Source organism: Ceratotherium simum, chromosome 13 (assembly GCF_057802395.1).
Source record: "Ceratotherium simum simum isolate JZ-2026a chromosome 13, ASM5780239v1, whole genome shotgun sequence".
Classification (NCBI taxonomy): Eukaryota; Metazoa; Chordata; class Mammalia; order Perissodactyla; family Rhinocerotidae; genus Ceratotherium; species Ceratotherium simum.
This window is the reverse complement of record NC_141912.1, coordinates 23,684,777-23,702,519: the sequence shown is the minus strand read 5'-3', so window position 1 is coordinate 23,702,519 and position 17,743 is coordinate 23,684,777. Positions and strand designations below refer to the sequence as shown.

Sequence of the window (17,743 nt, the reverse complement as noted above, 5' to 3'; positions counted from 1 at the left end):
GTTCTATCTGTTGAGGATGAAGAGGATGAAGGTTGTGCAAGCTGACATTCAGTTCCACACATTCTCCAAACGACAAACAGGAAGTTGCCTATGTACATTTAAGCTCTGGCATGTTGATGTTGTAAGAGTGTTATTTTATTCCACTTAAATTTCAAGTTAAGTTTTAGTATTCCTTCTTTTATTCCTCCTCCAGTCATGCATTATGCCAGTCGTGATCATAAGAATACAAGTCAATGAGAAAAAATGCTTTGTAAAATACAAAGTACGACTCATATGTTCAGAATTATTAAAACGATTCAATTCAAATGTCAATTTATGATAATTAAGCTATTGATTCTTCAGTACCTTCTGCAGAGCCTCTTCTGTTTTTTCAGGGTTTGTTTTTAGGGCTTGAGAAGCATCATACATAGGAATCGGCATAAATCTCAATGTGTAGTTCCTAGAAAAAGGAGAAAATAATGTTCATTGAAAAATAACTTCCTATTACCTTAATTCAGCACTCTTTTTTGAAATCCAAAAAGATAGTTGCCAGAGTATCTTAGAAAATTCTAAACTACCAGACCATCTTAGGCCCCTAGATTGCAGATAAGCTTTCTTTCGTATCCATGTGTGCAGCACCCTGGGCGACCTCGTCAATTCGTACTGTCTTACAAAACTGACACCACTTTAATGAATGTGGTTTTGTTTTCAGTTTTCCTTTATATCAAGGACAGAATTTTCAAAATGAGACCGGAAAGATGGACTGAGATAAAGCCTAGGAAAAAAGTCCAGCCTCGACTACTTGGGTCTGAGTCACCAGTAGATCTGAATGCACCTGAATCTCCAGTGACTGCGAGTGACAGCCAGACCCAGACTGTTAAAGGAAAAATCCAAAATCAAAACAAAACGCTTGCTTGCAAAGCAAGGACATCAGCATCCAGAAAAACAGTCTGTTCAGGCTCTGGGCTCCTTTATTAAGTCCGAAATCAGGCAGCATCTTCAGAAAAGCTGCTGGGAACGAGCTTCCTGCCTGGCTACGCACCCTGACCTCTGCGGGTCCTTGCAGTTTGCCGTCAAGATCAGTCCAGGTCCGCCAGGCTCTAGACGCCAATGAAGGACCTGTGGAGTACTGTGTCTACATATTCCTCACCGGCGCTGACCAGCTCATTAGACACGAGCGTGCAAGGGTGAGTCATTTTTGTGTGAAGAAAACACACAGAACTCTGAGTCTGTGTTCCAGCCTTTGATCTTGACCCTGCTCCAAACTGCTATGTGCCCAGATGACCGTGAACATCGGCTCCCCTGCTGCAAACTCTAGCACTCGAGTTCCCTCTCCCACGCCAGAATGCACCTGTCCATGTCTACACCATGCCCTGTGGCGGCAACTGTGGCATTCTCCTAGTGCATTGGCATCACGAGTCAGCTGGCTTGCGTTAGGTCTCTAAACAATAACCAGCACTCACAATGGGATGCTCGTGGATATTTAGATAACTTGTACTAGGAGAGAAAAATAACAATTCCTAAAATAATGAATAATAAAGAAAACAAACAATTATCTTAATAATAACAGTAATCTGGATGGGTATTATCTAATGGAAAAAATGTTCTTCATCCAGTCCAACTTATATGATGGCTTAATGTAAAACCACCAGCAAAGAAAAGGCTGCTATTCCTATAACTTTAATTTTTACCTTAGCTTTGTTGTAGCAAAATTGTTTTTGTTTGGTTTAAGAGGAGCCAGCCGACTGAAACTAAGAGACAACACATCTTTTTCGCAGCTTTGAAGATTTTCCTTTCCCTCATCCAATTTTAATCATGCTACAGACTAGGATAGTTTATTTAAACCAAATGTGGTTTTGAACCACTGGCATCTTGAAGCACAGTGTACGTAACAGACTGTAATCCAGGGAGCCCTCCCATCAATCTGGAAATGTTGGTGTGAATGCTCTTGGCTTCTCACCAAGACCAGTCTGGGCTGGCAGTCTACAACACCATCAGGGCAGCAACTGTGCTATTAGCATCCAAATGCAGCTACTGGTAAATAAATGTTCCCAATCGGAGGTTTTTGTGGTGAGCAGGAGTAATTATAGGTGGTTCTGCAGTCACAAAGGGCTCCAGGGGCAGGTGGCTGCGGTGACTGGTCAGTGCGAGCCGCCTTATCCATGTTTAGTGACGGCCCGTGGTGGCAGCAACTTTGACCTCCCAGCTAAAGCAGAACCATGAGATTTAGAATCGGAAGGCACTTAGAGAGAATTTCCTCCAACTTCCACACTTTATAAAAGAAGAATTAATCAGAGAGGTGAGATGCTTTGCTGAAGATCATAGGCTTGTTGGTGACAGAACTGGGGACTGAAAGGAGGACTCCTAATTCCGGGTCTAGGGTTTTACTCAGGGCACCATGTTGGGCGTGAGAGCTCCACCTAGGAGGACTCACGCATGCAGGGAAATCTGGGAGAAAACAGAATCACGAGCACCCTCTCCCCTTCCCCAGGGGACTGACTTTTATACTTCTTGCCCCTTATTTCTCATCCACATTTTGTCACTTTTCATTTTTAATACTATAAATCTGCTTTGATCATTTCTGCCTTTAGAATACAATACGAGGAGTGAAAAGCTCAGAAAGATCAGATTTCCGGTATTTTTTTCAGCCATGTTTGTATTATTATTTTCTCATTTAGTTTACTGGGTGAGTAAACTCGACAATAAATAATAATTGCAGACTTTGGTTACTAAGGTAATAAAAAAGCCTTTTACAGTAAGGAGACAAGTTAGCCCTGGGCTTGCCATTCATCAATTTCATTTTTATTTTCTGGACCTCAGCTTTCTTCTCAGCAGTGCATTCAAAGTTGTCGTTATGGGCAAAAAAGCAAGACCCAGTGGAAAGAGATTGTGAAACCACAAGGAGAAGGAAGCAAGGCAACCATTGTACGGCCCCTCCCTCATGATCTTATTTAATCCTCACAACAGGGTAGTGTCTTCAGAACAAGCATCTCTGCCCTCATTTTACAGCTGCAGAAACTCACACCAGAGAAAGTCAATGTCTTCCCAGGTCCCATGGGTGATTAGCAGTGGACTAACTCAGACCCAGATCTCCTGACTCCCAATCTATTGCTCCTTTTATTACCCCACAGACAACAAAGACACCACTGGTTCCTCTGTATTTTGCCAGAAAGAAGTCCTAATTAAACTTACTTTTCCATGGCAACAGCTATATCTTGAAAGCCCTGGGCAGTAATGTTGTTCTTGTCCCATATTACAGTCCTGTTTGGAAACCAAATCACATAAAGGATCAGACACTTAGGAATGGAAGAAATGATTCTCCCACTGAAGATAAATCTCTCATAGGCAACACTGTCTAGGTATTTTAGTACAGCGGCATTACATGAGCAAGGAATAACGTTCACCTTTGTTTCAAACAAAGCAAGGAGCATTTCCCCCAATGTTATATTCTTAACATATTTACTGCTAAGTAGCATGAAAAAACTATACTTAAAAGCAACAGCACACATATTAATGTACCGTTAAGTTACCTAATGCTTCACTAGCCAGAAAACTCTAAAACCTGATTTCTCTGATAGTCTCCCAACGGTATTCTAAGTATTCACCGCTGAGGCTGAAGCTATTTACAAAAGACGCTAAACAGTCTCACATCCAACAAAAAGAATTTCAGGCACTGAGACTTTTTCCATTCTAAACAACTAGAGGGAATCTTGTCATATTTTCTTATGTTTTCATCATTGCCCTGAGACAGTGTGATCAGCAGCCCCAGGAACTTTGCTCAGTCTGCAGGCAAAACTTCAGTTACTAAAAATAGGAGGTTGTTTACTTTTGAAACACAAAATCTATTTTGGAAGAAAAGTATTATTTCACCTTCAGAATGTGAATACTTTGGAGGTATTTTAGGATTTGTCAAATCACCTGACACATGAAACGGCTTTTATTTGTCAGAATGATCCCGGTCTCACAACCTCTAACTGCCTTCCCCTCCTAATCTCAGTGACCTTCTCCACATACACACCGACCTTCAAAGAAACTGCTGCAGCTTTTGGCTTTCAGATTCATTTAGACAAAAGGTTCAGACTCTGTCTTATGTTAGAGAGCACAGGAAACAGCAAGAAAGAGCCCTTGAAGGGCAATGTGGATCAACTCTTCATTGACCACACTGCTGGGCTAGGTGGCAACCCGGCTCTCTCCGAATGAAGGATGATAACGTGGTCACCACATAGCTAGTCCTTATAAAAAGCGATTACTACATTGCTACTCCTTAAGAAAAGTGGCTACCACATAGCTAGTCCTTAAGAAAAGTGGTTACCACACAGCTAGTCCTTAAGAAAAGTGGTTACCACATAGCTACTCCTTAAGAAAAGTGGCTACCACATAGCTAGCCCTTATAAAAAGCAATTACTACATTGCTACTCCTTAAGAAAAGTGGCTACCACATAGCTAGTCCTTAAGAAAAGTGGTTACCACATAGCTAGCCCTTATAAAAAGCGATTACCACATTGCTAGTCCTTAAGAAAAGTGGTTACCACATAGCTAGTCCTTAAGAAAAATGATTACTACACAGCTAGTCCTTAAAAAAAGCCATGCTTGGGAAGCACTATGGATGAAAACTGCTAAACAGAACAGTTAGCACCCAGTATGAACTTGCCCTTGACCAGTGGATCCCCTGGGTTTTCAGTCTTTATATTGGCAGGAGTGGGGAGGGGAAGATAAGACGTTGGGCTCACAGCCAAGTACAGGGAAGCCCCTTGTGTTATTCCTTCAGTCTTTGCAGCTCAGCTCGCTTGGCACTGCCTACAAAACCCTCCTGCTGCTCACTGCCTTTCCCCACACATCAGTCAGCTGTTGACACTAATGTGAAGCAGGAAACTGCAACAGTTCTCAGTCAGATTTTACCTCACAATGGAAATCTTTAAGACAACAGTTTGAAGGAATCACTATGTCTAAATTTGGGAACACTCTCCCCCGTATTTTGACAAAAGACTTTAAACTGTCGCCTCTTCTTCCCAGCTGGCCTCACGGGAAGCTCCAGCCCACTCGGGCACAGCCGCTCTCCAATGCTTGCTGGTCAGAATCATTTCCAGGGCTTGCTTAGAACACGCGTCCACTCCTCACGACTGAATGCCTGACCTGCGTACCTGAGCTTGGTGTTGATCTGCAGTGCTTTGGCCAGCATCTTGGCTCCCATGTCCCCCATTCCATTCCCACTGATATCCACTTTGGTCAGGGAGGTGTTGCTTCCCAGGGCGTTGATGATGATGGTGACCTCAGTCTTGAGTTTCGAGTCCGCCAGGGACAAGGACTGCAGAGGCTGTGGAGGGAACAGAGGCAGCTCTCACACAGTCTCATCACAGCAGCTGCCACACTCAATGACCCATTCCGTGGAGAATCACTGAGGGGAGGCACCCACACACACAAGTGTCTGATTTTGAAACTTCTGTCTAAAAGAACCTGATGAGTGGGACCTGAAGGTTCTGGCATAAAATGGACCTGTGGAGTCAAACATGGAGAGCTTGTGTTTTAATGCTGAATACCAGCCACCTCTCTTCTAATGGAAGCCGTGGGAAGATACCTAGAGTGGCAGATGGCAGCTCTTTCGAAGTGAAAGATGGGAAGAAATAAATTAAAATACTACACAAAAATTTCTGAGCTTCAGTATGGCTATACAATCCCTTTTTGTCCATTTTATTTCTAAGGAAGGTGAAATGACATCTTAAAATACTAGTAGAGGCCAAATGCAAAATGAAAACCAGCCAAGATAACAATAGCTGACATTTATTGAACACTTATTATGTTTAACCACTGTTTAAGCTTTTTATGTGTATTTATCCATTTCATCCTCCCAGTAACCCAATACTTAGGTATTATTACATTAGGTATTGTTATTCCCATTTCCAAAGTGAGAAATGGAAAGGTTAAGTGACTCAAGCAAGGTCACACAGAAAGTAGCTGAACTGGAACCACACAATTTGTTCCAAATTTTGCACTCTTAACACCAGTACAACATTGCCCCTATCAGCTTATCCTAGATCTTTTTGATTATCACTCTTAGCTTTATCTTATAAGCACCAATCAGAAGACATACCTACAATTCAAAAAAAAGAAAAAGTCAAATGTGTGTAACCTTTATATTACCATAGGCTGTACGGCGAATCCAAACCAACCCACTCACTGTCCATTTAAGCCCGAGACTGAAAGCCACTCGGCCTGGAAGCTGGTTTTGTTTGGCCTGTACAGTATCTGACAAAAAAAATGAATAGTACTCCCTACTTACCCCCAGCTCACTTTATTTGTTTATGTTGCCCTCCTGGCCCTGTGGACATTGGAATTTGCAATCCTTGATTTCAGCCATAACTGAATTAATGAAGTGGTAAGAATTCCAGGACTTGAAGCAATGTGGCTCTAAAAGTCAGATTTCAGACTTCCCTGGGGAATCTGGATGTCTTCTGGGTTGCTCGAGATGTTCTATATTGGCCCAGCCATACTAAACAATTCTATATGCTTATTCCATAAGCAGTTCTGACATTACAGGGAGCTGGATGCTGGAAGCAGCTTCTAGGGTCATCTATGACCAGGTTCCACAGTGGCCTGTGGGATTGGGGTTCTCAACACGTGCCTGGGGGTCTGTATGACCCACACACAAAGCCTGGGGTGTGTGTGTTCACTCAACCACTGAACTTTGACTTCCAAAGGAACACCTGTGTGAGGCCCATTTGCCCAATGGCTGAAGGAGGCAGGATGAGGGTGCTGATGGTTTCAAGACTCAGACATTCACAAAGTGGCATTATGCGTTTGGTTATAGTTTTACCAAGTGACGATACTTATGTCCTCATTGTCCAAATTTGACGACGTTTCTAAACTTATTACATCTATGGTAAAATCAAAAGGTAATATTATATTAATTAGAATCAAGTCTTTAAAAGTTAAATGGTGCTTAAGAAAATTAAAACCTCAGCAAAAAGCCTGCATATGCCTAGACTCAGGCAGGTTGAGTAAAGTTGCTTCAGTTTTCTTAAGCTCCCACACTCAAGTAAATGGGAAAGACTTAACTAAAAATGCTGCAGACTCAGAAAACTTAATGTTTTAAATAAAAACAAATGCAATGTTGCTTTAATAAAAAGCTTTAATTGCATCTCTCGTCATTTCAACCATCTCTATTCAACTACTACAAAAATGATATATTACGGCTGCTTCTGAATACTGGAAAACTACCAAGTCTCCAAGCTAGTGAGCACCAATTCCAGTACTGTACTCAAACTCTAATACACCCCAGTTAACACTTAAAAATAATGGGCAGAGTCATTAATGCCAACAGAACAGCCTGAATTGCATGCATATTTATAAGGTCATCCCTTCTTGATTTATTGCACTTCCGTGTAACATGACTATTTGAAATCTTACTATTTCTTTTCATAGCTGAACGTGCTTACGCTGAGATTCTGTCTCCTTGTTACAGGCACTCCCAGGAGAAACACACTCTGCTCCATTGGTTGTTTGCATGTAATACTTCCAAACAAGAGTCCCCGTACTCTTGGCCCCTCAATATTACCATCCCACAACTCTGGGCGCAGCAGCCTGACAACCACTGTCTAGGGTTGAAGGCGATGTCTAGGTTTTCCAACTGAACGTCACGTGCGATACCGGGTAAATAAAGTATTCCATGGACTGTCAAAGAACAAGCTTTACAAACACAAGGTCAGGATGGAAAAAGCAAAGACAGAATTTTATAGATGTAAAAACCTTTAAAAGAATAAAACAAAAAATGACCCCAATTGCGCCAGTTTTTGGTAGAATTTTTATAGTCACAAGACGCAATTCCTAATCATTTTAAATTGTTTTGTACATTACTGATTCAGAAGTAGAAAAAAAACAGAAGGTAATTGCTTTTTGAAAAAGCTACCTACTTTTCAGTGACATGAACATAAACAGCTTTTCATTGTATATTAATTATTAGCAGCACACTACTCAAACTTATAACTTCACAGAATTCACATTTATATAGCAAACTTTACCATCTGCAAATATGTTTTTAGGTGTGTTTTATTTTTTTTTATTTATTTATATTTTTTTATAATTCTATTTATATATTTATTTCCCCCCAAAGCCCCAGTAGATAGTTGTATGTCATAGCTGCACATCCTTCTAGTTGCTGTACGTGGGACGCAGCCTCAGCATGGCAGGAGAAGCGGTGCGTCGGTGCACGCCCGGGATCCGAACCCGGACCACCAGCAGCGGAGCGCACACACTTAACCACTAAGCCACGGGTCTGGCCCTAGGTGTGTTTTAAACATCAAGATTATCTTTAAGTGACAGACTTTTAAAATTATAGAAACAGAGTTTGAAGACCCTTGTGTAATAAGCAAAAGATGAAATTAAGAAATATGTTTTTCATAAAATATATAATTTTCCTAAAATATGTACTAAGAAACAAATATTTAGGTATGAATATTAAACATGATTCTGCAATAGTAACTTTCCCTGACCTCTTAAAACTGGGCCAATACCAGGAAATCAGAAACTCAAATAAAGCAGGGTAGTATAAAGTCAAATTAAATATGTAAAACAAACAGCCTAAATTCTGAAAGGTATAAACTACATTCCAATTATGCCCCCCCCCTTTTTTTTGGTGAGGAAGATTAGCCCTGAGCTGACATCTGTTGCCAATCCTCCTCTTTTTGCTGAGGAAGATTGCCACTGGGCTAACATCTGTGCCCATCTTCCTCTAGTTTTTATTTATGTGGGACCCCTGCCACAGCAGGGCTTGATAAGCGATGTGTAGGTCGATGCCCAGATTCCGAACCTGCGAACCCTGGGCCGCCGAAGCAGAGCGTGCGAACTTAACCACTATGCCACTGGGCCAGCCCCATGCCCCTAATTTTAATAACCCAGTAAAAAAAGTAACAAAATATGGGGTTTATTAGCAAATGAGGACAAAGAGAAGTGTTTGAATTCATTAAATAACAATGAGTTTCACTTCTAGCCCACAGGTTGGAAATTACATCCACACAATGAAAAGGCAGCAGAACAGAATTTTCTCTTGCCCTCCAGACCAGAGTCCCACAAAGAGGTGTGGGCAAGGAGAAGCAAGGAAAAATTTCAGTCTCGATCTCTCCCAGCACCTTAGCTTTCTCAGAAAAATTAGCTTACACTTAACGTAATACACCACATTAATAAAATGAAGAAGAAAAATCACATGATCATCTCAATAGATGCAGAGAAAGCATTTGACAAGATACAGCATCCATTTATGATAAAAACTCTGAAGAAAATGGGTATAGAAGGAAAGTACCTCAACATAATAAAGACCATATATGAGAAACCCACAGCTAATATCATCCTCAATGGTGAAAAACTGAAAGCCATCCCTCTAAGAACAGGAACCAGACAAGGATGCCCACTGTCACCACTCCTATTTAACATAGTACTGGAAGTCCTAGCCAGAGCAATCAGGCAAGAGAAAGAAATAAAAGGGATCCAAATTGGAAAGGAAGAAGTGAAACGCTCACTATTTGCAGATGACGTGATTTTATATATAGAAAACCCTAAAGAATCCACCAGAAAACTTTTAGAAGTAATAAACGAGTATGGTAAAGTTGCAGGATACAAAATCAACATACAAAAATCAGTTGCATTTCTGTACACTAACAATGAAGTAGCAGAAAGAGAAATTAAGAATACCATCCCATTTACTATTGCAACAAAAAGAATAAAATACCTAGGAATAAACTTAACCAAAGAGGTGAAAGATCTGTACACAGAAAACTATAAAACATTTCTGAAAGAAATTGAAGAAGACACAAAGAAATGGAAAGATATTCCGTGCTCTTGGACTGGAAGAATTAACATAGTTAAGATGTCCATACTTCCTAAAGCCATCTATAGATTCAATGCAATCCCTATCAAAGTTCCAACAACATTTTTCACAGAAATAGAACAAAGAATCCTAAAATTTATATGGAACAACAAAAGACCTCGAATAGCTAAAGGAATCCTAAGAAAAAAGAACAAAGCTGGAGGTATCACACTCCCTGATTTCAAAATATACTACAAAGCTGTAGTAACCAAAACAGCATGGTACTGGCACAAAAACAGGCACACAGATCAATGGAATAGAATCGAAAGCCCAGAAATAAACCCACACATCTATGGACAGCTAATCTTTGACAAAGGAGCCAAGCACATACAATGGGGAAAAGAAAGTCTCTTCAACAAATGGTGTTGGGAAAACTGGATAGCCATATGCAAAAAAATGAAAGTAGACCCCTACCTTACACCACATACAAAAATTAACTCCAAATGGATTAAAGACTTGAATGTAAGACGTGAAACTGTGAAACTTCTAGAAGAAAACATAGGCAGTACGCTCTTCGACATCAGTCTTAGCAACATCTTCTCAAACACCACGTCTGACCGGGCAAGAGAAACAATAGAAAAAATAAACAAATGGGACTACATCAAACTAAAAAGCTTCTGCACAGCAAAGGAAACCATCAACAAAACGAAAAGACAACCTAACAATTGGGAGAAGATATTTGCAAACCATACTTCTGATAAGGGCTTAATCTCCAAAATATATAAAGAACTCATGCATCTCACCAACAAAAAAACTACCAACCCAATTAAAAAATGGGCAAAAGACCTGAACAGACATTTCTCCAAAGAAGATATACAGATGGCCAACAGACACATGAAAAGATGTTCAAAATCATTAACTATCAGGGAAATGCAAATCAAAACTACAATGAGATATCACCTGACGCCCGTCAGAATGGCTATAATTAACAAGACAGGAAACAACATGTGTTGGAGAAGATGTGGAGTGAAGGGAACTCTCATACACTGCTGGTGGGAGTGCAAACTGGTGCAGCCACTATGGAAAACAGTATGGAGATTCCTCAAAAAATCAAGGATAGAACTACCATATGATCCAGCCATCCCACTGCTGGGTATTTACCCAAAGAACTTGAAAACACCAATTTGTAAAGGTACATGCACCCCTGTGTTCATTGCAGCGTTATTCACAATAGCCAAGACTTGGAAGCAACCTAAGTGCCCATCAAGGGACGAATGGATAAAGAAGCTGTGGTATATGTACACAATGGAATACTACTCAGCCAATAAGAAATGATGAAATCCAGCCATTTGTGACATCGTGGATGGACATTGAGGGTATAATGCAAAGTGAAATAAGTCAGAGGGAGAAGGTCAAATACCGTATGATTTCCTTCATTAAGTAGTAGATAATAACAACAATAAACAAACACATAGGGACAGAGATTGGATTGGTGGTTACCAGAGGGGAAGGGAGGAGGGAGGAGGGTGAAAGGGATAATTTGGTACATGTGTGTGGTGATGGGTTGTAATTAGTATTTGGGTGGTGAACATGATGTAATCTATGCAGAAATAGAAGTACAATGATGTACACCTGAAATTTTACAATGTTATAAACCAATGTTACTGCAATAAACAAAAAATTAAAAAAAAAAAAAATAGAATTTGCTATTACCGTATGAATTCAAAAGGAAAAATGATACTTTTTAAAAATGTGACATATTTCACATGATTAATATAGGAAATCACTCTCATGACCTACAGAAGTAGCTATCACAGAACATGAATAATGTGAATCTTCATAGTAGGAATACAAATTGATTTGGATTTTAGGAACCGTAAAAGCTGAGTTTGGTGGCCAAATAGGACTAACCTAGGAAAAGGACAAAATCTTAAAGAGCAGCAGTAAAATATAAGGTGTGAAACACCAGGTTTCAATTAAAGGAATTAATGGTCGAGGGCTTCTTGCCTTGTCCATAAAATATCTTTCTTTTTTCTACTGCATTTTAAAGGGCAGCAAAATAGGATACTGTCTGGAATTAAATTTATTTACCCTGAACCAATTCTTGGTCAGAAGCAACTAAAAAGGATAAAAATATAAGGATTACTAGAGCTTAAGAAGCAATTTAAGATGGGGGACAACTCTCCTAGTCTCTTATAATTCGGCATAATTATTAGACAAAATTCAAATTAGCAATATGATGTTTCTCAGCATAATATAAGGTCATAAAGTCAAGTGGATTGTAAAAATTCATGCCTGCAGATTAGTGTATTAGCTGAAGTTAGGAAAGAGTAAGATTTATTAAAAGATGAGCTTGAGTCAATTTATACTTCTTTTCATCTATTACAATCTTCCTTTAATTAGTGATGAGTTGAATGAAGAGTAAGTAAATTTTCAATACATTCTATAACTGTACTAAAGCATAAATATTTATCCCATTTTAAATAACAATAGAAAATGTATATGTAGATAAAATTATCTGAAAGCATATCAGCATTAACTAAGTAGAAATAATTAGTAAGACTGGTAACAAACAAAAGATTTTAGGCAAAAGTTTTTAGAATAATACTCACTGATTCTTCATCTTGAATCATCTGTACTAAGTTGTCCAACACAGGTGTCAGATTTCTAAAGAGATTTTAAAGATGTGGACAGTGGAATCAAATCAAAAGCTTTCAGGAGGCTGGTTATTTTCATCATTGTCATATAAAAAAAATTCAAAACTCTTACTTGGATTTCATATTATTAAAATTTTTGCCTAATGCCAGGTGTTGTATTGATCTGTTTTTACTGAGCCACACTATTAAGGTAGATAGGTCAGATTCTAAACCTGGAAAGAATCAGAGCAGTGGAGAATTAAAACACATGCGTATAAATGGATTTTCAGCGGGAACACAATTAAGCAAAAGTGACATGCAGTTGGATGATTTTCCTGAGGGCCCTGGGATTCTAATCTTTTATTTTCAAAGGAACTTTTTGCTCTCTTTTCATATCATATTATTTCACAGGGATAAACTCATTCTCTACAAAGACTTATCTAAATCTCTTATACAATCAGTGGCTAAACAAAGTCAGCAAGGATTACGAATGAATAATGGCAGAGCGCTTTACCTCTTCCCACCACTCTGTGAGGGAAGATTCCAACATATTGTTCACTGGTAAGTAACTGTAGCTGTCCATGCAAATTTAACAGGTTCATACTCACATGCTACTATAATCAGCAGAAAAGAAGCTAATGAAATAAGCTTCTGAATAAAGAAACAAAGGTTCAATTTTATTATCACCAAAATGCAAAAGGTTGGACTCAGATCTTTAACTTTATCAATGTACTGATTATATATTTTTTCAACTAATTTGTTTTACTGCATAGACCTTGCATTTTTGGCCATGGAATTAACTTAGTAAGACTTTGGCACAGATTTATTCCATAAATAAACTCTATTGTTAAATTAAAAAGTCCTATTAGTCAAGAAGTAAAATAACATTTTTATTAAGGTGTTATCTAGATTGCACTAGAAGATTATTTTTGCTTTACTAATTTGCTTCAAATAATGTTCCTATTTCTTTTCTGATTTCTGACTTACCATTGTCAGAGATGTCTAAGCTGGTGATGTTGTGGATTTCGGCAATGCAACCTTCTAATACTTGTGCACCTCCCGATCTCAGCTAGGGAAACACAAACCAAATACAAGGTAAAGTCTTCACCTATTGGAGGTGTAACCAAAAGATTAATAATAGGAGATACAGTCTTAAACTCAGTACCAAATAAAAAGTGGAAACTTATCAACTCCAAAAAAGCTACCATCAATGGTAAAGAGCCAACCACTAGTCATTTCTGCTGTTTCCCATACCACATAAATCCAAAAGTTATTAGAAAAAGAACCAAAAAAAGATGGAGACCACCCAAGGTCCCCATTGGCCAAGTCTGTCAACCCATAAGAATTTTCTTCACTTCTGACTTTTGGAAATCCAATGAATCTCTTTATAAATGAGAAAATGTGACTACTTGATTATTACAGATTTCAAGGTATAACTCTCAACCAAGTATCACCAAAACAACCAAAGGAGACAATCAAGACTAATTTTGAATGTCAACCACTTCAGAAAGGACTCGTCCTTAACTGTCCTACAGAAACGGTGTGAGGTCTCACTGTTATAAAGCAGGTAGTAAATAGTTGCAGGCGATTACAAAATGATTTGTACAAACTCATTGAGCCACAGAAGAAGATTTTAGATTAATCTAAAACATTTTTAGGGCCGGCCCCGTGGCTTAGCGGTTGAGTGTGCGTGCTCCACTGCTGGCGGCCTGGGTTCGGATCCCGGGCGCGCACTGACGCACCGCTTCTCGGGCCATGCGGAGGCCGCGTCCCACATACAGCAACTAGAAGGATGTGCAGCTATGACATACAGCTATCTACTGGGGCTTTGGGGGGAAAAAATAAATAAAATCTTTAAAAAAATAAAATAAATAAAATAAAACATTTTTATTGTGGTTGACTTGTAGCAAAACTAAGAGTGAATTGTTAATCTTGTCTCATTACCTAATTTATGCCAAAATGAAAGGCAACCTATAAAACACAGTATTTTTCATCTCTTCCCATGAAACCAAAAGCACATTTTACAGGGGTCAGAATATCTTTTTGTTTTCCATTCAGCGACTATTTGAGTCTCTACTATGTGTAAAGCATTGTGCAGGATGCAAAGTTTCTAAGCTGTGGCCCCTTTGCTCGAACTTACTGTCTAATAAGGGAAAAGAAACTACTCTTTACTGGGAACCTACTATGTTACCAAGGAACATAGTTGTTTCTCAATTCACTTAAGAAAATTAAAATTTCTATAAACTTCTATACCAAATTTATAATACAAGATGCTACTTTCTACTTGTTCAAGTTTTGATGTTAGAATTTAAAGGATTGTTATTTCACTATTTTAGATGCAATATTTTTATGGTAACCTGGCCCAAAACCTACCAATTTCCCTGGCTGCTTGTACGTTAAGCAGAGTTTTGCACAGATCTTTGAGACTGCTCTTTATTCAGAAGTATGGCAGTTGATATGTTTAAATTCAGCCTTTCGTACTTTTTAAGGTGACAGCAGATTACTCTGAGGTGTCTGATGTGAACTATGAAGGTGAGTGTCACTCAGGCAGACCTCCCCAGGAGGCTGGTCTACATACTCCAGGGAAACCAAGACCAACTGACTCCACACCTGAAGGGCTTCTAACCCAGTGTGGCCAGCTATTGCCAAGAGTGAGTAGGCCCCTTTCACTACACTTTGTTGTTTTCTCAGGAGCTCTCCAGCTTACCCAAATGCTCCACCAAGCCCATCTTATCACACTACCTCTAGACCATCCCTACCACAGTGCTACTCAAAGCGTGGTCCACGGATTGGTGGCAGTCTGCAAAGTTTGTTACAGGCTTGAGATAAAATAAGTATAGAAATTGACTATAAATATTTTAGAAACCTTAGTAATAACAATTTTAGGTCTGTTGCATCTAATAATAAAAATTGAGGGCTTGTATTTTTCGTCTTTTTAAATCTTCCAGTAATTCATTTTTATTATATTTTTGCAAAAGTATTGGTTTATGACAGATTAGAAATTAAAAGAAAAAGCAGGTTCTTCACCACAAATAGTTTTGAGAAGCACTGCTCCAGATCACAGCTTGTTACAAGGCGAAGAAGTGAATGTGCATGTGACTGCATCAAAGTTACGGCAAGAAATGATTTAGGCAAACACTCCAAGGAAATAATCTGATTTTCAGAGCATGACAAAAATTATGCTTTTGAGAAGATAAACATAAGTGCACAAGTCTTGACAATTTCATTATTTGCTGTTAGTGATTTCTCTGTTGAAAACTAAAATTTCTACAAGAAAATTTGTACTTTCTATTATAAAGTACAGTAAAAATATTCCATTTATGGATATGGAAAATATAGGTGACATTTAAGTGCTCAATTCTGTTTATTTTATAAATACTCTTGATTATATTATATATATATTATATATTATAAATATATTTATAGCATATACCATAAAACTAACATTTTTCAATTGTTAAAAAATAATCAAATATATCAACATATGCTAATTTATTGATTCATAAAGTACTTACACAATGGCCAAGCTAAGGAAAGCCCAAGGAGAAAAAACAAAAAACATTATCAGCAGTAACCAGACTAAGAATAGAGAAGCTAAAGTTTCTATCAATACCCAATGTAAAAAAGCAAAGAGTCAGAAAAAACACTTCCAACTAAAATTTGTTCCCAAAACAAAAATCAAAAATTTAAATAAGAAAATAACTGATCTTCAGTTACCAAGAACATTCGATTGAATTCATAGGTTATTAGAAGCCTAAAATTCCCCAAAAGATAAAGCTTTCCTAAAACAGTAAAAGCTTTTCCATTATTGTAAATGAAAATCCTTTTAAATGAATTTGCATAATTAGAGGCTGTGTCTGCATGTGTGCATGTAAAACTGGTTTTTAAATTACCCTCATTTGGATCACACACACTAGCATTATTTAAAAGAAAGCAAGATCAAAGAGGAGTAAATGCAACTGAATCACTGAATACTTTTTGAATGTTAAAAATAAAATCACATTTCCTCTAAGAGAGAAGTATCCTCTCATTTAAGGAGGATGTTACTCACGTTCTAAGAGAATAGTTATATTTAACATTCAAATATCCATAATGGGGACAAGAGAAGCTAAGACACTGAAATCTAGACAGAACTTTTAATAATCTATTTTCCTTCCTCAAGATCATTTGCCATTTAAAAAGATGTGGCAAATATTACAAGTTTAAGTATAAAATAACCCTTCAAATTATCACTTTTCTTCTATTGGGGTTCCAATTTTAATTTTTAAAAAAACAGTTTTTATTCTGAGAAATTTTCTCACACAAAACTGTGAATATTGTAGGTTTCTCCAAGGACAAAAAATGGTTTGACACGATCCAGCTGAAAATGTCCTCTTGCTAGCAGTGTTTGATGCCAAAAGGCAATTTAAGAAAAATACATTTTTCTTAAGAAGATCTAAGAAAAATATATACAAATACAGTCATTTCCAAGGTTCAATAGTTGCAGATATTATATTGCTTCGTATATGCTTCCTGTGGGGAAACAGTTTCCGTCTTGCATTCCATACCCAGCCTAACAGGAAAGTGATACATGAAGGGAACAGCAATGATGCCCAACACACAGAGCAAACCTGCCTTCTCACCTCAAAACTGGTTGAATGACTATCAAACTGAATGAATTGCCTCACAAGTTTCTATTCACTTGCTGCATACACATTTAAATGCATACACATACACATGCATCATTACACATTTTAATATCTGGTGCTCTTTTTCTACTCATCATCAAAGCACTTTGCAACGAATCATGGAATCATGTGCAGGAACATTTCCCCTTAAAAGAACTAACTCCCACATCCAGACCTTCAACCAATCCTCAGCTATAATTAGCCTTTGCACCTTCTCTGCAGTATCAGAAATTTTTCTCTCTCACTTGGAAGGAGATTAAGCTTGAAGAATTCAGTTTTAGCACTTCTCTAGCCTTCTCTTAAACTAAGACTATGAAGCAATAAGATTTTTAAAAACAGGCCAGAATGCATAGATCCACTGCCTCCTCTCAGGTAGATGAGCACATGAGGAGAATACATACGAATGCCATCACTACCATAACATAAAACAGTCTTGAAACTCTTCTTCTAGAACTAACCTTGAGGGCAATGGAACACACACATTTCTTTGAACATCTGCACAGATACTAAGTCCTTACCCTTTGAGAGTGAATTAGGATCAACCACCGGCCTTTCAGAGGCAAGTCTGGCCAGAGAAGATAATAGCATTTTGTGTCAAAAATCAAGTGTGACTATAAATTGATGAGAATAATTCTTCTTGAAAGATTTAAAATAGCTTTGAAGGC

At 38.3% G+C, this 17,743-nt stretch overlaps 1 protein-coding gene across 4 annotated transcripts in view; it reads right to left on the bottom strand.

Annotated features, from left to right (window-relative positions):
- The window catches only part of CARMIL1 (capping protein regulator and myosin 1 linker 1), a 326,380-nt gene that overhangs the window by 97,814 nt on the left and 210,823 nt on the right, over positions 1 to 17,743 (bottom strand). For all 4 annotated transcript variants that reach the window (XM_087438110.1, XM_014788706.2, XM_004432061.3 and 1 more), the window contains 6 exons: positions 13,399 to 13,480; positions 12,545 to 12,644; positions 12,388 to 12,442; positions 5,121 to 5,293; positions 3,172 to 3,240; positions 346 to 439 (listed from right to left, as the gene is read on the bottom strand). In XM_087438110.1, the coding sequence (XP_087294236.1) occupies positions 346 to 439; positions 3,172 to 3,240; positions 5,121 to 5,293; positions 12,388 to 12,442; positions 12,545 to 12,644; positions 13,399 to 13,480 (573 nt within the window). The remainder of the gene's footprint in view (positions 1 to 345; positions 440 to 3,171; positions 3,241 to 5,120; positions 5,294 to 12,387; positions 12,443 to 12,544; positions 12,645 to 13,398; positions 13,481 to 17,743) is intronic.